The sequence below is a fragment of the Poeciliopsis prolifica genome, unplaced genomic scaffold (genome assembly GCF_027474105.1).
Source record: "Poeciliopsis prolifica strain line A6 unplaced genomic scaffold, Auburn_PproV2 SCAFFOLD003, whole genome shotgun sequence".
Classification (NCBI taxonomy): domain Eukaryota; kingdom Metazoa; phylum Chordata; class Actinopteri; order Cyprinodontiformes; family Poeciliidae; genus Poeciliopsis; species Poeciliopsis prolifica.
The window spans coordinates 1,317,399-1,336,309 of NW_026562378.1; the positions used below are offsets into that span (position 1 = coordinate 1,317,399).

Here is an 18,911-nt window from a genome sequence, read left to right on the forward strand (position 1 = left end):
GATCCTCACATGCACTGCAAACAGGCTTTCTGCCATCCGTTTGATGAGTCTGGGTGATATGAAATTTATTGTGTGGTTCGTCGGTAAAGCTACACTTCCACTGTAAGCATCAACATCTCAGCCGCCCGCCGTGTTCAGTCTATATCTGCTCACCTGTATAAATACTCCTTAAGCTCTCTTCCCGCCGTTTGCTTTCAACCAGCAGCTGCTGGAGGAGAGAGGCTGCTGGACTCCAGGCTGCTGGACTCCAGGCTGCTGGACTCCAGGCTGCTGGACTCCAGGCTGCTGGACTCCAGGCTGCTGGACTCCAGGCATCGCGCCAGTCATTTTAAGGATGCTGAAGCAGTATCCTGATGTTGACCTTTGTCCCTTAGCTTGACAGACTTAATTATAAAATTGAGTCTGTTGACCACTGCTACACAGTGGTCAACAGACAACCAAGACAGAAGCTACAAACCCTTAAGTCATTGCATTGTTGCATATTTTATGTGGATTCTGTGAAACTAAGGATGTGACAATACTTTCCTCTCATGAGACGAGACATGATTGTGGGTTTGTAAAACCAGGCAGGAAATTAGCTACATTTGGAGAAAATTGGAAATCCCTACTTTTCTGCTCACATGAATAGAATTACGGTTTCACAAATCAAATAATTTGTAATCAATGCGCCATGACTCAGTTTGGGTTTGAGGACGGTGGACTTTTAGTATTCACAAGTCAGGCACTGAAATTAAAAAACATTTTCACTGTGTGATGCACTGCTTCACAACGTATATTGTGGATAATTTGAAAGCACAGAACATAAAAGGATTAAAGGGCCCCTCTCCCAAAACCTGACATTACTAAGTTTACAGCAGCGACTGTGACTGTTACAGGGTCACTCCTGGATCTGCTGGACACAACGTCTCTGTCAGCATCACCACTTCAAAGAGGTTCCAGTGGTTTGTGGCTTTATTTGCCTTTTTTTTTCTTTCTTTTTTTTGTCAACCCCCCAGATGAGCATATGGCAACACAACACAAAGCATTAACCCAGCCTCCTGTCAATACCGAGTGTGTTCCACTTCCACTATGAAAGGTGAACAGCAGGACACTTGTGCATGCCTGCGTGAGCACACACACTAGCGAGCTCACGGATATTGCTGCAGACCCTCCGCCCCCAAATGCTTTGGTTTTCAGATGCAGTCCTTTCACCCCCAGCAGGCAGCAGCTGCAGGGTTGTTCCTCAGAGGGAGGCAGGACGACAGCCGGAGCAGACTTTCAGAAACGCACAGCTGATTACCCTTTAATCAGGGAGGCACAAGAACGCTCGGGGCTAAACATTTATTATGTCATCATGCTAAGCCTGCGTGCTTTTTGGGCCCATCTTCCACATAAAACCAAGAGAAAATGTGTGCTATGGTGCTATGGAAAAAAAAAAGATCCAGTCAGAACAGAGAAGCTGCTTGTGACAACATGTTGCTGTGCTTCATGATTTTGTTGGACTCGGCACAGAATCCTACAAGGTCTTTGTTTCTAGCTATAAAAACAATGAGGTTTCATTGCAACTTGCTGAGGGACATTTTCCCTGATAATACAGAGTGTTTTTATGTGTTTTAAACAGTATGCATAATTCTGACCCAACCAGAGGGAAGTCTTCATTCAAATCAAACTTCATGTTGTGTTTTTTTGATGCATCATCGTGTCACTGTGAAAAATGGAGTGTCTTGATGTATGTAAACTTCTGACCAGCTGCTGTGTCAGCGTTTCAGTTGTCAGACTCTGTTTGCTTCAAGTCCTACAACCAGTGGGTCCTGCTCACTGCTTCTGATGGCGGATTGGCTAACAGTTGCTAGCAGTTCAAGCTTATATCAATCTATCTTCCTTCAGTTTACATAATCGAGCACCAAACACTTTTCTCTTAGCAGCAGGCCCTGGTTGTTGACATTACACACAATTTTCCGGTTAGGTTCTTAGCGTTCAATTATGTTACGGCCAAACGTTGGTGACTGGGTACCAATCAACGCAGAAACGTCATTTCATCAGATGCTGATGTTACAATTGGCTGTAATAAACAGGAAGGGAAAGTAGCGTGGAGAAAATGGAGAAAAACTGAAGAGTTTTGTTCTGTGATGTTAACTAGTGTTGGCAATGTTTTCACACATGGTGGAACTGTAAACAGAGAAAAAGGCCGATGGGCCACAGGAGATAAATGTTGACCACATCAGAACTTGTTCCGTAAATTTGCCTCCTTCTCTTTAGTGTGTTTTTGGGAAAGCCAAGAACCGCCTCCAGCAAGAGTGGAGTCTTATTTGTGTAATACAGGAATTATTTGGAGTTTTGCAGATTCCATCATCTAGTCATCATCCATGGAAACGCTGTTAGTGGAACCACTCTGTCTGCCTTCTTGTGTGGTGAAACCTGACCTCTCAGGTGACCAGTGACAGTTTTACTCAGGATGATTTAAGTGCATCTCTACAAAAAATATTTGTGTTTGTCAGAAACGCAAGATTTGTGGCCTTTTAGTAGAGCTGACTCAAAAAGCACACTCAGCTTATCAAAGGCATAAAAAAAATGTAAAGAAAACCCAGGTGAGTCACTGGGAAGCTCTGCGGTTAGCATTCAGAATCAAGACAAAGACAAAACAGGGTCTGCAGTCTTTCATTGTGAGATCATGTGACTTCAGGTGACTCACCTGGACAGCAGCAGCAACTGAAATATGTAGCAGTTCACTCAGACGACCTCAACTCAATGCAGTCAATCTCCCCATCATTCGTACATTTACTGATGTACTTGTCATAAAGTGGTGGTGGTGGAGATGGTGGTGAGGCAGACGCTGGAGACCCAGGTAGGTGTATGGTGAGTAATTTAATGAAAATAAGTCCAACAAAACACAGAGTCAATAAACAATAGTCCGCGGCCAGGCAGCACGGCTGAGCAGAAGCCAGGGCTCACACCGGTAGCAACTGGTCTTAAGGGCGGCACAAAAAAACAACGACAATCTGACAAACAACGACAATATGACAAACGTAGGACAAGGACCCGACGAGGAACAAAGGACACAGGAGGGACTAAATACACTGAGGGTAATCAGGAGAACAAGACACACCTGGGAACAATCAAGGGGAAGACAGGACAACGAGGAGACTCAGGACACAGAAACTCAGAATTAAAACACAGAAAAACACAGAACCTGACAGTACCCCCCCCTTAAAGGGCGGCTACCAGACGCCCAAAAACAAAATCCAAAACCCAAAAACCAGGGTGGGCGGAGGGGCGACGGAAGGAGGGCCAGAGTCCAGAAAACAAAAAACTACCCACAAAAGGTGGGCGGAAACACAAGGAGGGGCCAAGAGTCCAAAACTAAACAGAAAGAGGGCAGAGACGTCGAGGAGGGTCCGGAGGGGGGTCCGGAGGGCGTCCTCGGCGCCCGCGGCAGACCCCACGGGGGAGGTCCGGAGGGCGTCCTCGGCGCCCGCGGCAGACCCCACGGGGGAGGTCCGGAGGGCGTCCTCGGCGCCCGCGGCAGACCCCACGGGGAAGGTCCGGAGGGCGTCCTCGGCGCCCGCGGCAGACCCCACGGGGGAGGTCCGGAGGGCATCCTCGGCGCCCGCGGCAGACCCCACTGGGGAGGTCCGGAGGGCGTCCATGGTGCCGAGGAACACTGGGAGGAGGACACTAGGGGACACTGGAGGAGCACTAGGGGACACTGGAGGAGCACTAGGGGACACTGGAGGAGCACTAGGGGACACTGGAGGAGCACTAGGGGACACTGGAGGAGCACTGGGACACTGGAGGAGCACTAGGAGTCTCGGGAGGAGCACTGGGAGTCTCGGGAGGAGCACTGGGAGTCTCGGGAGGAGCAGAGTCCACGGAGGCCGGAGCGGAATCCGGCGGAGCAGGAGCAGGAGCCGGAGCGGAATCCGGCGGAGCAGGAGCAGGAGCCGGAGCGGAATCCGGCGGAGCAGGAGCAGGAGCCGGAGCGGAATCCGGCGGAGCAGGAGCCGGAGCGGAATCCGGCGGAGCAGGAGCAGGAGCCGGAGCGGAATCCGGCGGAGCAGGAGCAGGAGCCGGAGCGGAATCCGGCGGAGCAGGAGCCGGAGCCGGAGCGGAATCCGGCGGAGCAGGAGCCGGAGCCGGAGCGGAATCCGGCGGAACAGGAGCCGGAGCCGGAGCGGAATCCGGCGGAGCAGGAGCCGGAGCGGAATCCGGCGGAGCAGGAGCAGGAGCGGAATCCGGCGGAGCAGGAGCGGAATCCGGCGGAGCAGGAGCAGGAGCGGAATCCGGCGGAGCAGGAGCCGGAGCCGGAGCGGAATCCGGCGGAGCAGGAGCCGGAGCGGAATCCGGCGGGGCAGGAGCAGGAGCCGGAGCGGAATCCGGCGGAGCAGGAGCCGGAGCGGAATCCGGCGGAGCAGGAGCAGGAGCCGGAGCGGAATCCGGCGGAGCAGGAGCCGGAGCCGGAGCGGAGTCCGGCGGAGCAGGAGCCGAAGCCGGAGCGGAATCCGGCGGAGCAGGAGCCGAAGCCGGAGCGGGGTCCGGCGGAGCAGGAGCCGAAGCCGGAGCGGGGTCCGGCGGAGCAGGAGCCGAAGCCGGAGCGGGGTCCGGCGGAGCAGGAGCGGCAGCCGGAGCGGGGTCCGGCGGAGCAGGAGCGGCAGCCGGAGCGGGGTCCGGCGGAGCAGGAGCGGCAGCCGGAGCGGGGTCCGGCGGAGCAGGAGCGGCAGCCGGAGCGGGGTCCGGCGGAGCAGGAGCGGCAGCCGGAGCGGGGTCCGGCGGAGCAGGAGCGGCAGCCGGAGCGGGGTCCGGCGGAGCAGGAGCGGCAGCCGGAGCGGGGTCCGGCGGAGCAGGAGCGGCAGCCGGAGCGGGGTCCGGCGGAGCGGCACGAGGGGCAGAGGCTGGAGCTGGGGCTGGGCTGGCGGAGCGGATGTCTGGCCTGGGAGGCAGAGGTTTAGCGTCCCAGGCTGCAAAGGCTGTCCGGCGTATCTCCTCTGCCTCCCGCTGCAGCTCCACCAGCGCGGGGTGCGGGAAACGAGGAACCCAATAGTCCAGTAGCAGGCCCAGGCGTATCGCGAACCCTGGCCGTCTCAGGGCGAACGTGGACGTGCTCCTTGACTCTTCATACTCGCGGATTGTTCGGAGTAGCTCCTCTAAACCCTCTGGGTCCATGATCTGATTCTGCGAGCCTCACCGTATTTCTGGTCGGGTCCTTCTGTCATGAAGTGGTGAAGTGGAGATGGTGGTGAGGCAGACGCTGGAGACCCAGGTAGGTGTATGGTGAGTAATTTAATGAAAATAAGTCCAACAAAACACAGAGTCAATAAACAATAGTCCGCGGCCAGGCAGCACGGCTGAGCAGAAGCCAGGGCTCACACCGGTAGCAACTGGTCTTAAGGGCGGCACAAAAAAACAACGACAATCTGACAAACAACGACAATATGACAAACGTAGGACAAGGACCCGACGAGGAACAAAGGACACAGGAGGGACTAAATACACTGAGGGTAATCAGGAGAACAAGACACACCTGGGAACAATCAAGGGGAAGACAGGACAACGAGGAGACTCAGGACACAGAAACTCTGAATTAAAACACAGAAAAACACAGAACCTGACAGTACTACTTTTCATCAGACATGGCCTTTCACTTTCATTTCATTTTTCAACACACGAAGACAACCTGGATAAATATACCAAATGCCATTTTCAAACTGTTTCTAAATGGAAATATCCTCCAAACCCAAGTGGCCCAATGTGAAGAAGTAACAACATCCTGGAAAGTTTAGTTCAGTTTCTGTGGCCACAGCCAGCCCTGCTGACCGGCTGACCTGTAGAATCACTTAAACAGAACCTAGCAGGCAGCATGGTGGACACAAAACAATATGGACTTAAAGTTTTATCACTGTATTTTGCTGTAATATTGTGATAACGATAAAAGTGATGATAAAACTTCTGTTGTGTTTTTAGGTAACTGTGTGACTGCAGCAATTATAGAGCTGAGAAACCTTCCTAAAAGTCCTGTCAACTAACTAACTACTGTCAAAGGGATCCGGGGTCAGAGTTCAGGTGGGTTTAGATCTTTTGGGAGGCAAAAAGAAGGCAAGAGACAAAAAAGTCCTTCCAGCTGCATAGAATAACCAGAGAGAGCAATCATCCAAACCAGAGCCATGCCGAGTGATGAAACTCTGGAACATGACATAACTTACAGCTGAGTCATGGTAAGTCGAGTTAAACGTGACTAAATCTTGTCAGCAGAAACTGTGGCTGATGTGACACAACATTTGACACAAGACATGCAGCCTGATTTGGATTCTATCAAGTCCAAAAAACAAAAAAACATATACAGTATGTAAACCTCTGAAGAAATAATCGAGGGCGTGTCAGTCCTCAATGTGGCCATCACAGGTTCAAGTCCTTCGCCACATGTCTTCTCCTCTCTCATGACCTTCTGACCTTTCCAGTGACTGACAAACAAAAGCCACGGGAGTGAAAAACTTTCCTAAAATTAAAAAAATTAAAATTAAAATTAAGGTAAAGTTATAAAAACGAAAGACACAACTGGTGTAATATCAGAACCTGATCTTCTCAGGAAAATCAGATTATGATTTTTATTTTCATTTTTATTTTCAACCCCCATTGAAAATAAAAAGCATATAACTTTATAGCTTTGACTTGCCTGAAATGGACCTTATACATTTTCATTCATTCATTCATTGTATTAAAATCATCACTTTATTGCTGATTTTAATGTCTGTCACTGGTTTTCACAGTTGTTTTAGAAATGTGATGATTTTGTGTTTTCTGAATTGCCTTGTTGCTGAAATCCATCCATTTTCCTCCACCCTGATGGCTCTGGGGTCGGGTCGGGGGAGAGGAGGGGTCACCCTGGACAGGTCGCCTGGTTGCTGAAATGTGCCGCACAAATAAAAAACAAAAATAAAAATAAAACAAAATAAAAATCAAAAACAAGCAGACCCTGTCAGCCCAGCATGCAGGATGTGAGTCAGAAGGTGCAAAGCCTCGGCTGGCTGTTGGATCAGAGGACAGGTGCCAACAAATGCCTTCAGATCCTACCCATCACCATGGAAACCAGAGGACTGACTCACTGCTCCATTGACTCTACTGTCTTGTTCTCTCTCAGGACTTTTAGTTGTTTTTTTCTCTCTCTCTGGATTATTTGATATTCGAGCCTCTTTGGTGACAGGGATCAAACAAGCAGCTCTGAAGGCTTTATTGGTCCTGCGGTTGGAGTGTGCACACAAAGGGTGGAGTCGGAGCTGCTTTTTTTTTTTTTTTTTTTTTTTTTCCACCCGCATGGATCAGATCTTAACTTGAAGAGTCGCAGGAGGAAAACGAAGCGGCAGCTTCCCGGCCCGCTCCGAGATGCGTTAGAGCCCGGGTCTGCGGGCCGCGGGGCCAAATCACTTTTAACATCGACCGAGCGGTTAGACAGTGAGTGAGTGAGTGAGTGAGTGAGTGAGTGAGTGCGGCCATGCGGCGCACCGCGCTGGCGCTTCCACGCGTCGAACCCTCCCCGCGGGCGGCGCGTAAAAGCGAGTGGCTCCGCAGCGCCCTGGCCCATCACCACCGCCCCGATCCGGCAGCCGAGAATGAAATCGTCGTCCTCGCCATCGGAATCGACCAGTACCTGCAGGAGGTCTTCCACCACCTGGCCCACCCCAGCCGGGACGACACGGTGTCCGGGGAGGACTTCGCCGCGCTTTGCGCCGTTTTGGGTCTTCCTGGAGCTCAAAGGACGCCGGAAGCGCAGGATGGAAGCGGCGGTGGCGGAGCGGAGCAGCAGCAGCTGCAGCAGCAGCGTGAGGAGTTCGCGGATGTTTGCTCAGGTTTACCCGAGCGGCTTTCGTTCAGAGACTTTCACTCGCGGCTCTGCGGGTGTTTCCGAGTGCGCGCTGCGCCCGGAGTCAGCGGGGGTCGCGCCTGGCGTCTGCCGGTGTCCGAGGACACGGAGCTGGTAGAGAGGCAGATCCGGGTCCGGTGGCCCCGGGTCCGGCGGAGGAAGTGTGTCAGTTTTGACCTGGGTCGAGATCAGACCGGAACCAGGAGCAGAACCGTGAAAAGCGGAGCCGAGGAGGAACAAGGTGGGCTCAGTGCAGCAGAGCTGAACAGATGGCCCCTCAGGGCTCCTGTCAAACATAATGACGTTTATTTAGATTTTATGTGGCCAGCACATGATCTGACTCATTTGTTTCACATAATCTAAGAAATAAAATAAAAATAAATATATAAATAGTAAATCGGAAATGTGTGGCAGGATTCATTTATGCTCCTGAGAGACTATATTTAGTGAATGTCTCTGCTCTGTTTACCCAGAATTATTATTATTTACATCTCAGCTCCCGCTCAGGCTGTTGGGAAGGAGAGCTGCTGTGATCTGAAATGTTCCAGTCCTCCAGTTGAATTTAGGTGTGGACTTTGACTGGGCCGTTCTAACGGTTCTGTACCGTAGGTCCTCCACATATTGGTATCACGATTCCAAGTAAATGCAGGACCGATACTGATACGATACTTTTAATTATTTAAGTTTGATATTATCAAACTTCTGACCTTCAGGTGTTTTGTGGGATTTTTTGAAAAGTATTTTGTTAATTTAATCCAAATATTTTAAGATAATACTTTAGAACTATTATTTTTGGCTGATTTGAAGATTGAAGATATTTTGCATTGATTAGTTGTCTTTTAAAGTAACTGGCTGCAAACAAACCTTCAAAAATGTCACTTTTTGCTACAAATTGCTTTTATTGGACACGTCATGGTGGTATCTCGATTTTGTTTGAAAGTGAAATTTCTTCCCGCTGACTTGTGGTGGACTTCACTCTTAACGTGGCGTCTTCTCCAGATCAGGTCGGCGCTCTCAGGGAGCTGGTTGAGGACCTGCGCTCCGCTCTGCAGGGGAGCGACGCTCGCTGTCTGGCCCTGGAGGTGGCTCTCAAACGTGAGAGGAGCCGGACCCCCACCGGCCCCTGCGGCCAAGGGGTCACCCTTTCAGTTCCCACACCCTGCGGCGCGCTCACTCAGGGGAAACCTGGACAAACCGACACACCAAGGAGCCAGCCTGACGGGACGAGGAAGGGACAGAGGAGGTGGGACATCAGAGACCCCCTGCTGAGAGAACTGAAACTGATTCGGTCGTCACGTGACGGGCAGTTAGAGGAGGCCATCAAATTCAATGAGCGTCTGGAGGAAGAGCTGCAGTGGGCATACCAGGAAGTTCGGAAGCTGCAGGGGTTGGAGTCGTCCCTGAGGAGGGAGAACAGCCAGATCAGGTGCTCTAGATATTCAGAAATATAAAAATAAAGCAAATTTATTGGAAATTTGTGACGATCTGTGATGCTGACAGGAGGCGGGCGGAGGAAGCGAGAGAGGCGCTCAACGTGGGGCTGCAGAAGGTCCGGCTGATCCAGGAACAGGCCCGTTTGGTGCCGCAGCTCCAGTCCAAGATCACCCAGCTGGAGACGGAGCTGCTGCGGTTCAGGTACAGCATCGGGCGAGGAGGAGAGTTCTGTGTGTGTTTCAAGATCCAGTTACACTTCATTTGCCTCTGTCCTTTCCTGACTTCTGAGTCGTCACTCCCTGAAAGCAGTCAGGTCACCACAGAGCCCAGCAGGGGGCGACAGGGCAGCCCAACGTAAAAACACAGTTTTTACATTAAAATATACAAAAATTCAGAGGTGAACTAGCAGGTATCATAGGCTAACAGTTCAATGCTTCAACTATAAACCTTGATAAATTTGTTTTTAATGTCACTGTTACTGGTGTAAAAAAAAAAAACATTTAAAGTAAATTTGATTCTTCGCCTGGTGTGGATGGGGGTGAGGGGAGAAAGTAAAGCCTGGTGGGCTGCCAGGCTTATAATATACTGACAGGAACCCTGCCAGGCGTGATAGTTTTGAAATCAGTGAACATTTCTCCAGCTGAAGTGATCGGAAGTCGGCGAGACTCTCTGAAAGACGGATGCGTGACGTCAAAAACTTTCTGCCGTTCCCCACTAAATGGTCCTTGTTGTTTCTGCCTCCAGCAGAATCGGCTGCACCTGCCTTTCTGAGAGCCAGTTGAGTCAACCTGAGGACCCGAGTGGTGAGACGACTGGAGCACTGCGGACAGCTGCGGACAGCTGCGGACACGTCACGCCTGAAGGTTTAACTCCAGCTCATTCTTCCCCAGACGCAGAGGGTCTGCAGCGGGCGGTGGAAGGGAGGGCCGCCTCTGACGAAGAGGAAGACGACGGGAGTCTGAAGGAGACGGGAAACTGTTGCTCCTCAAAGGAGAAGAGCGTCGCCTCACACAATCCCGGCTGCAGCGAAGGGTCTGTCGCCGTCCTGCTCTGTTGTTCATAACCGAATGTTTGTGTTGTTCTGACATCTGTGATCTTCCAGATGTCAGAACCAAACGGTCCATCATCCTCTCTCTCTGAGTCGCTTGGAGCTCCTGAAGCGCCCCGGCTCCACTGCAGACGGCACAGATTGCTGCAGCAGGACGGGGCCAAACCAAGGGGACAAAAACACATGCGGGCGTTTCGGAAAGGTAAAGGTGAGTGGTTATTACCTAAGGTCAGCTGAAAACCAGACCTCGGCAAAAGTATTGATCACAATAAACCTAAATATGGGTGGCCGTCCTTTTCTCCCCAGCACTTTGTTAGCTGTAGCATCTTAACCACTAAAAGATCCAAACATAATTGTATAAAGGTCTGTCATGGTATGTCAGATCTATTACTGATATTCTGAATTGTGATCACAACCTGATTAGAATCATTAAGCATAAGAATGACTACAAAACGGGACATTATTAGGGATAAATATTTGAAGTTCAAGATAATGTACAACTTTAACTCTGACCAACAATGAGCAGGACACAGAGCGCTGTGTGTGTGTGTGTGTGTGTGTGTGTGTGTGTGTGTGTGTGTGTGTGTGTGGGGGGGTGTGTGTGTGTGTGTGTGTGTATGTGTGTGTCTCCAGAGGCCTGAGGACGAGGCGGAGAAGACACGTCTGTCTTTGCTGGAGGACAAACTCACAGATTCACTCACCCTGCTGCTACAGCTGCGCAACACGGTGCTCACACATTCACACACAAACTCAGCATCAAACAGGGAGGGACTGAGATGCTCTACATACAGCTTCACAGCGCCATCTAGTGTCTGACCTGCCAGTTCACTTCCTGCTGCTTTCCATTGGGGTCGTTTCAGACATACAGTAAAGGCTCTTTTAAATGCCGTATTGTGCATTTGTACATAAGGAACAGCGTATAGAGGTGAGAGGGTGTCTAATGTTGAAACTTTGTGCATGTTAGAGCACTAAGCTCTCGCTACTCTGGCCCCTTTAAGCTCCTTCCATCTTGAATCCGATGGTCATCTCTAAGTCTTTTCCGGTGTGCCATGGCAGTTGTTTTTGGTCATCTTCGGTTTGTGTCTGTGTTTTCATCACATACTCGTCACATGCAACAGGCATCATTGTTCTCTGTCCTCGGGGAACATGACACACAGTGCCATATCAGGCCAGGACAATCCAATGTGACCGACGCCCCAGATTTGAGTGGTTCCGACATCATTCCGAGTGGACGGGATCGCTCAACACACCACACACACACAAGAGGATAATAAGATTATACATTTGTCTCTTCTCAACAAATGGAAGGGAAAGCCGGGAGCTCAGTGCATCACCCTTATCAGTTCATTCAGATTACTGATCTTCCTTTTCCGTCTGTTCTTTGATCCTCATCACTGAGTCAGGCTCTCTGGATTTTCCCGCAGAATGCGTCACGCAAAGTCCTGGAGAAAATGGTGGTGGACAGTCTTGGTGTCCGCAGCACAGCCGAAGCTGGTACAGTATGTCTGCTCTGCATTCAGCTCTTTTTCTGTCCTAATGTTGCTCATTTGCTAAACCTTTTGCTGACCTGTGAAGGTCAACCCCAGGCCCTGCAGGCCGCTGGCAGCCTCAGCATCCACTTGACCTCCAGCGACCTTCCCAAAGGAAAAGGGGAGGAGGACGAGGGAGGAGGACAAGGGAGGAGGGCAGAACAGAGAGAAACATCTGCATCCACCTGCAGGGAGTCAAACGAACAATATGAACTCTCTGCTCATCTCCAGTTAACAAGCTGACCTGCCTTTTCTGTTTTACTGCATGTGACACTGACATGTTTTACACTGTTAACCTGAAATATTCCTACTCAATCCAAACAACTTTTTTTTTTACATGTATTTAATTATATAAAAATATTTACATTGAGCACTTGTGTAGAAATAAAGAGTTCTAATTATGTACATGTATGCATTTTGGGTTTCTGAACTTCCTTGTAATCTACCTCAGTCCTTGGCTGCTCAGTCAATAAAGCAGATCTGCTGTTGTGATTGTGTCGATGTGCTTCTTGTGGAAACCAAGCGTTGCTAAGAAATGTTTTACATTTTCAAAACACTAGCTAAAAGTTGAAAAGTAAAATGAGCTGATGACATGGAGGCCTCCTAAAGCCAGTCAGCAGGGCTGCAGGATGAGAGCGAGTCTTGAAGCAGATGTCGCTCAGTAACGGGCGCCGAGTTTCCAACCAACCAGCAGACGGACTCTGCCGGGTGGTTGAGTCCAAAACAACTAGTTTTGATGTTTTGACCAGATCTGTCACCGGGATGAATGGGTCTCCTGAATGTCTCCAACAGATTTCTTGAGGTGTAAATGGGAAAAACAAAACAAACAAACAAACAAACAAAAAACAGAATAAATGGAAAGTTATTTATAAGTCAGACAGGAAACCTTGAATTCTTTTGGGATACTCTACTGGCAAAAGTTAAGGATACGTGACGTTTGGATCAAATTTAACCGATAAAAGGAAATTTTAGGTGGATTTATTTAGCTCATCAGCATTACAGTGACATCAACCAGCAGGCTTTAAAAACCCTGAGTGATTTGCAGGATGAACAAGAAAGTAAACAAGATTACTTTTTTGTTTTCTGAAAGTAATCAGAAAACAAGAAACAAGCCTTAAATACATAAACCAAAGCAACAAAAACAGTAAATGGTACCAAAGAACATTTAGATAGATACAAACCAGATGTGTTTGTTCCTATAAACGGTCGAATTGTTATATTCATAAGTTAACCCAGCAAAAATATAAGGGAGCAAATTTGCCATTTTGAACTACATTATCTTTGATCAGAAACTACATTTCAACAATGTTTTCCTAAAAGTCTCAACACAACTAGAATATAGAAATGAAACGACAAAACATGTGGTCTGTAAATCAATCACACATGACAGCATCGATAATCCCATCTGATGAGTTTGATCAAATTCCTGGCTTTCATCACAGAGCACAATGGAGCAAATGCAGAGCGTGCCGTCTGCTCCAACGAGAGTAATTATGATGTGGACACAGTGGTCAGCATCCGGATCACGGATCTGACAAAAGAACAACACAAACAAAGCAACTGTATGAAATAATAGTCATTTATTTATTTCCAGCAAATTACAATGTCCTGCAGAGAGAAAGCCTTCCTCCTGCCTCACAGAAGGGGGGCTTTTTAGAAGACAAACATGTAAAAGACGTCAGACATTACAAGACTGCATTTGTCTACATCAGTAGTCCCTAAAGGCAGCGCAGTGGACGGGTGGACATTACGGTTCAACAGCTGGATGCCGGCGGCCTGTCAGTGGGATTCCCTATTAGGGCTCAATAGTTTAAAGCACTTGGTTATACAAAGCAGAAGCTGGGTGGTGAGTGTTATTAGATTGCTGTTGGAACAATGTCTACTTTCTATCTGGAAGTTCTGGAAGCTCACTTCTAGTGTTTCCCAGATGTCTGCGGTGCCACATGAACAAAAAGCGACAGTCACACCTCTGCTGTCCGTGGCCGCAGTCATTTTCACATTCACACATTGCAATAATCACACTGTACATCATTTATTTATCCAATCTAATTAAACAAACTCTACTCTGTGGCTTATATAACTCCTGATTGGTTACTCTAAGAGTTGAGCTTTCATTGACGGATGAGTTCCTCATTTCAGGAGGGACATTTCTGTATATAATCTGTTCATGTGACGACTCCTATTAGGCACTGTGATAATCATTAAGCTCAGTGCTGTCATACTTATTTCAATGAGTACCAAAATGCTGGCCAATGGCCATTTGCAGATAGGAAATCTGACAACACTGATGACAATCGGACTCAGCCAAAAGAAAATGACAAAATAAACAACCTTACATATAGAATAAATATAGTATGTACAATTTGCTTTGTGTGCTTCTAAAAAATAAATAGATGTAGCATTTCTTGCCTTTTTATAGAAGTATACACAACTTTTTGTTGAAGAAGAGAAGGATGCTGGCACCGGTTTGAAAAAGAGTGTCAAGGATACAAACTGATAGAGACAGATGGAAGGATGAAAAGCCAAAGGCAAAGTGGCAGCTATGTCTGGGTGGGCAATTTGAATACGGAGAACAAGTTCTTTATGTAAGTTAAGCCTCACAGTGCCATCTGGTGGTGGATTTTCTAACTACAGTACATCGATGCATTCAGATGGCACAGAAAAGATTGTTCTTTGAGTGGATGCGCGATTTCATTTAAGAACACAAAACGATCATCTCTGAGAGATAAAAAAATGAGGACAAAAAAATGGAATATATATATACATATAAAAAGAAAACAAGCTCAAAACACCTGACATAAAAAAAAATCTTTAAGACCACAAAGCAAAGGATTTTTAACAATTGAAATAAATTTTTGCACATTCGCACTATGTGCTCTGCTTGTGCTTTTTGCTGGCCCCATTAAGAAAAACAACAATTAAAAGTAAAACATCGCATGACGCTTTCTCCTCCGCTATCATTTCTACTTGGAAGCCTGTCGAAATAGAGAACAACCGTAGGCCATTGAAGACAGGAAAGCTGATCTGATGACAGGCCTTTTGTGGAGGGCGGTAGGAAAAAGAATATATATATATATATATATATATATACGCTAAAGTGGAACAGAAAAACACTAGAGAAGATTCTTGTCCTTAAATAAACTTCATCCAAGAGTTTGGATTCATTCCATACCATACAGATGAATGTTAGCAGATCCTATTTATGTTTTACAAAAGAAAACAAATGAAAGACACAACAAAAACTGGCACTGTTCATAGAATAGGACAACAGCATCAACAAAATCAACTTTTATTTATTTAACTGTGCATTACTGAGTTAAATAAATAAAATGTTATTTCACTATGTGGTTTCTTGTTATAAGTTCTTTGTATAAATAATCAGTATCTTTATGTGTCAACGTTTATTATATTCTCTCAAAAATTGTTTATTTTTGACATGAGTTGTTGCTAATGCTAACAACTTAGCATTGTTGAAAAAAGTCTCCCATCTTGGTGTTCTGACTTACTACATTTTTTAATAAATGTAATAAGTCATTTATCAAAAAATGATTTATTACCTGACATTCGTGTTAGCATGTTGTGTAGTGTGAGATCACTTCAGTAGAAACAATATTGAAAGAGGAAAAAGTTTTCTAAAAAAATAAAACACCCAGCTGCGATCTCATTAACTTCTAGCTAGTAGTTGCTAAGAATATAATGAGTCCCATGAGTTACTTTAAAGATGCCTTACAGTCTTTTAACAGTCTGAAACCCATATTTTATATTGCTAAGAGCTTTATAGCAGCAGAAGGAATTATCAGTCTAAAGAGCAACATGAGCTAAGTTAGCTAGCTTGTTGCTGGACTCTTGCTCTTTGTTCCCATAGCACAGTAAAGCTATTTCAGGCAATTTCATTGGAGCGAACGGATTTAGCTCCGTGCCTTCAAAAAAGTAGACATTTTATCAGCTGGTGTTTTGAACACTGGTTTTGAACAAAAGTCACTGAAAAAATATGAAACGTTGCTCATTTTGTGAATGAAAAGCAGAGGGCAAAACCAACATTCAAACTAGCCAGAAGCTGGTATAACATTCTCATGGTACGATAACCTGAAATAAAAATATGCCAATTTCACTGTAGTTGAATTTCAGTTTAGACTGAAGTAATCTATTTGCTTTTATTTAAACATTTTATATGAAATGTACTTTTAAAGCTGGAGTTTTAAAGAGTTAGAAAGAGGTGTGTGTCGGGCTTGCTTAGTTCCCACATCTTCACTGCCTGTTACTTATCTGACTGTTGATTTCCAGCTCTGCATTTCTCCTTGGGCTACACAGCAGAAGAACTTTAAGCACAAGGCAACGATACGACAAGGACTCTTTGTGATTTTGAACTTTCTAAAACTTAGGCCTGCTTTGATACTGGTGACCAGCCCATGCCTGACAAAATTACTTAACGGTAAAAAAATAAATAAATAAAAGAACAAAAAAATAAAAAAATAAAAATACTAATTAGTATGCTGCCAAAAATGGCCTATGTTTCCACAGAGAATATAAATTCGGAATCTTTCATCTGCTGTCAGACTGATGAACCACTGTGTCAGCATGTCCTAGCAATTTTAGAAAGGCACGATTAAACACCCAGATCTACAGAAACCTTTTAACTGCCAAAGCTGGGAAATCAATTCAGGATCTTACAAAGAGAAAGTTTCTCGCTTTGATCAGAAAATTTCTTGTTTTAGGAAGATGTAAGCTATAATAAGAAAATTATTAAATTTGGTGAGAAGAAAAAATACGCTCCTCTGGCAAATTACAACTTGCTAAAAAGGCCTGAAGGGGCTCGCTGTGATTTTTCTTCTATATATAAAAGAGGTGTTGTTATGACCTTTATTACTTAAAAGAGAAGATATTTTGGCTTTAATGAGATATTAACCTTGCCATAATGAGTTTTGCATCTGGTCATAACAATAATTATTTCCCCATTTACAAAGGAGATATTCCCTCTGAATTTATGTCCAAGCTCTAGTAGGTAAATGCTTCCATCAAACTACCTTTGAACCTTTGAGCCCATCACTGAAATTAACTCTCAGGATTAACTGCTATGCATAGCGTCATATTGAGTTTTCTTTGTTTTATCGGATTTCCCTGGCCAAGAAAACAAACTTGGAACTTGGTCTCACAAAAAAGCATCTTCCCTGACCTTTAGCAGTCCACACTAAACTCTCAGGTGCTCAAACAAAAACATATCCATGTTTTATCTCAGAAAGGCTGAATTTTCTGAATACAGGCACCAAACACATGCTGTTCCAATATTAAACCTGCTAATGCCTGAACCGATTTATCATTTAAAAAAATATTAACTCTTTGTGTGTTTTCTGTCAAGCAGGTGTTAAGTTAAGTAGATATTTTTATTCTAAAGATATTTAGTATGCAAACAAGCCTAAACTAGGTATAATTGAGAATGAATCTGAAAGCTAAATGGCAGCAAAGTGCTTTCAAAGGGATCCTTGGTGCAAATGAAATATGCATCAACAGGCACATTAAGGCAAATTTTACAACAATAAATCTAAAAGGGGTTAAAGATAAACCAGAGCTCCTGGAGGACTCTAAGAATGTTGGACATGCGTGTTTGATATTATTAGGAAAAAGGAGAAAATATTTCTCACTGCACTGAATGAGCAAAAACTTAACAGACTCTTCTAGTCTATGAGGGACAGCAAACACTGGGAGCGCATCTTCAAACCAAGACCTGGAATCTGGGCTAAAAAAGAATTTAGGTCCAGTCCCCTGAAGTAAAACCAGAACCTCTTTTGTTGCTGTAATGAAGCATAAAAGACCAAATGCATTTAACCAAAGACATAAGATATGATTTTAGAGTTAATTCAACAGCACTTGGTGATTAAGCATTCGTTCTAGGCTTGTTTGGGTGTGTGGGGTTTTTTTGTGCTCTTGTGCTCTTTTTTTTTGCTACTTTTTTTTTTAAACAAAAGGGCTTTCGTCCCCATTGAAAATAATGAGGACTTGACATGGACATAGAACAGGTATCAAATCATACCAAATGCATCATTTGTTAAGAATAAGAATATTAATAAAAGTGGTAGGACTCAGGTGTTAGGTAAGATTAATTAGCGCTGGAGCCTGTGAGGCTGGATCTATCATTGGTCAGAGTTTTTTTTTTTTTTGCATGTTGGGGGTTGAGATGAAGAGGTCTGTGTTCCATGGTGACAGCAAGACTCAAGATTTACATGCTGCTGCTGCTGTGGCGACAGTAAAACAGCGTCCTGATATCCTGAGGGTGAGATTCTGCCAAGAACACGTCATCCAGAGCCCTTCGGGAGATCAGCCCTTTAATTGTAGATGTCCACCATCAGACTCACGCATACGGGTGATGTTCATCAAGTTTTGTTTTGTTTTGCATGCAAGCTTACAGTATGTGTAAGTTTTAGGGGATTTTTTGTGCGTTATGTTTGCATGTAATCAGTTGCCTAAATTGGAGTCTCTGTCCCCGATGAACCAACGCATGTGGAAGCAGAGGGCGAGGAAGCCGGTTCCCAGGAGGTCGCCCAGAGCAGTCAGGTATGGGATGGAGAAGTTGTCGGGGTCCATGCCTCGGCCCCACATCCAGTGAACCATCCAGTCAGCCAGGTACAGGAGGATTGCGACCTGCAGCAGAGACAATTTAAGCACCTTGTGCCTAGATTCAACAACGTGGCACGGTCTGCCAAGAACTAAAGCATTTTAGTGACACAATTACAAAACCTCTATTATTGGAAATCAACCACAAAGTATCAGGATTATTTTTCTACTTTCAGGTTTTACAACCAGTGAATTTAATCATCAATGAAACATCAGGTTAAAAATCTATATTTGCCTGCTGGACAAAATCTTTGAAAGCAGCAGTAATACTGTAGGGCCGACGTCGCCATAGTGTTAACACTCCGGGTAGATGACGTGTGCTCACTCTGTCCAGCAGAGACAGTAACTTGCTCAATAACTAATATTCAACTCCTACAATTTAAATGGATGTTGAAATAGAAGGAAATGAAGAAATTACAAGAAGAAATGAAGATGAGGAGGACAAAACAGAGGAAGAAGA

General features: G+C 46.0%; 2 protein-coding genes across 5 annotated transcripts in view; one reads left to right on the top strand and one right to left on the bottom strand.

Moving 5' to 3' along the window:
* Nucleotides 1-7,296: 7,296 nt before the first annotated feature.
* si:ch211-112f3.4 (EF-hand and coiled-coil domain-containing protein 1) lies at nt 7,297-12,334 on the top strand. Its single transcript, XM_055023900.1, is given in 10 exon segments — nt 7,297-8,072; nt 8,831-9,257; nt 9,332-9,466; nt 10,010-10,068; nt 10,156-10,297; nt 10,368-10,521; nt 10,947-11,039; nt 11,738-11,807; nt 11,889-11,977; nt 11,979-12,334. Coding segments are annotated over 10 exon segments (1,878 nt in total). The 5' UTR covers nt 7,297-7,462; the 3' UTR covers nt 12,078-12,334.
* A 1,069-nt stretch (nt 12,335-13,403) lies between these two features.
* The window catches only part of slc41a1 (solute carrier family 41 member 1), a 31,517-nt gene continuing 26,009 nt past the window's right edge, over nt 13,404-18,911 (bottom strand). For all 4 annotated transcript variants that reach the window (XM_055023913.1, XM_055023916.1, XM_055023905.1 and 1 more), the window contains one exon: nt 13,404-18,478. In XM_055023913.1, coding sequence (XP_054879888.1) covers nt 18,293-18,478 — 186 coding nt within the window. In that variant the 3' untranslated portion in view covers nt 13,404-18,292. The remainder of the gene's footprint in view (nt 18,479-18,911) is intronic.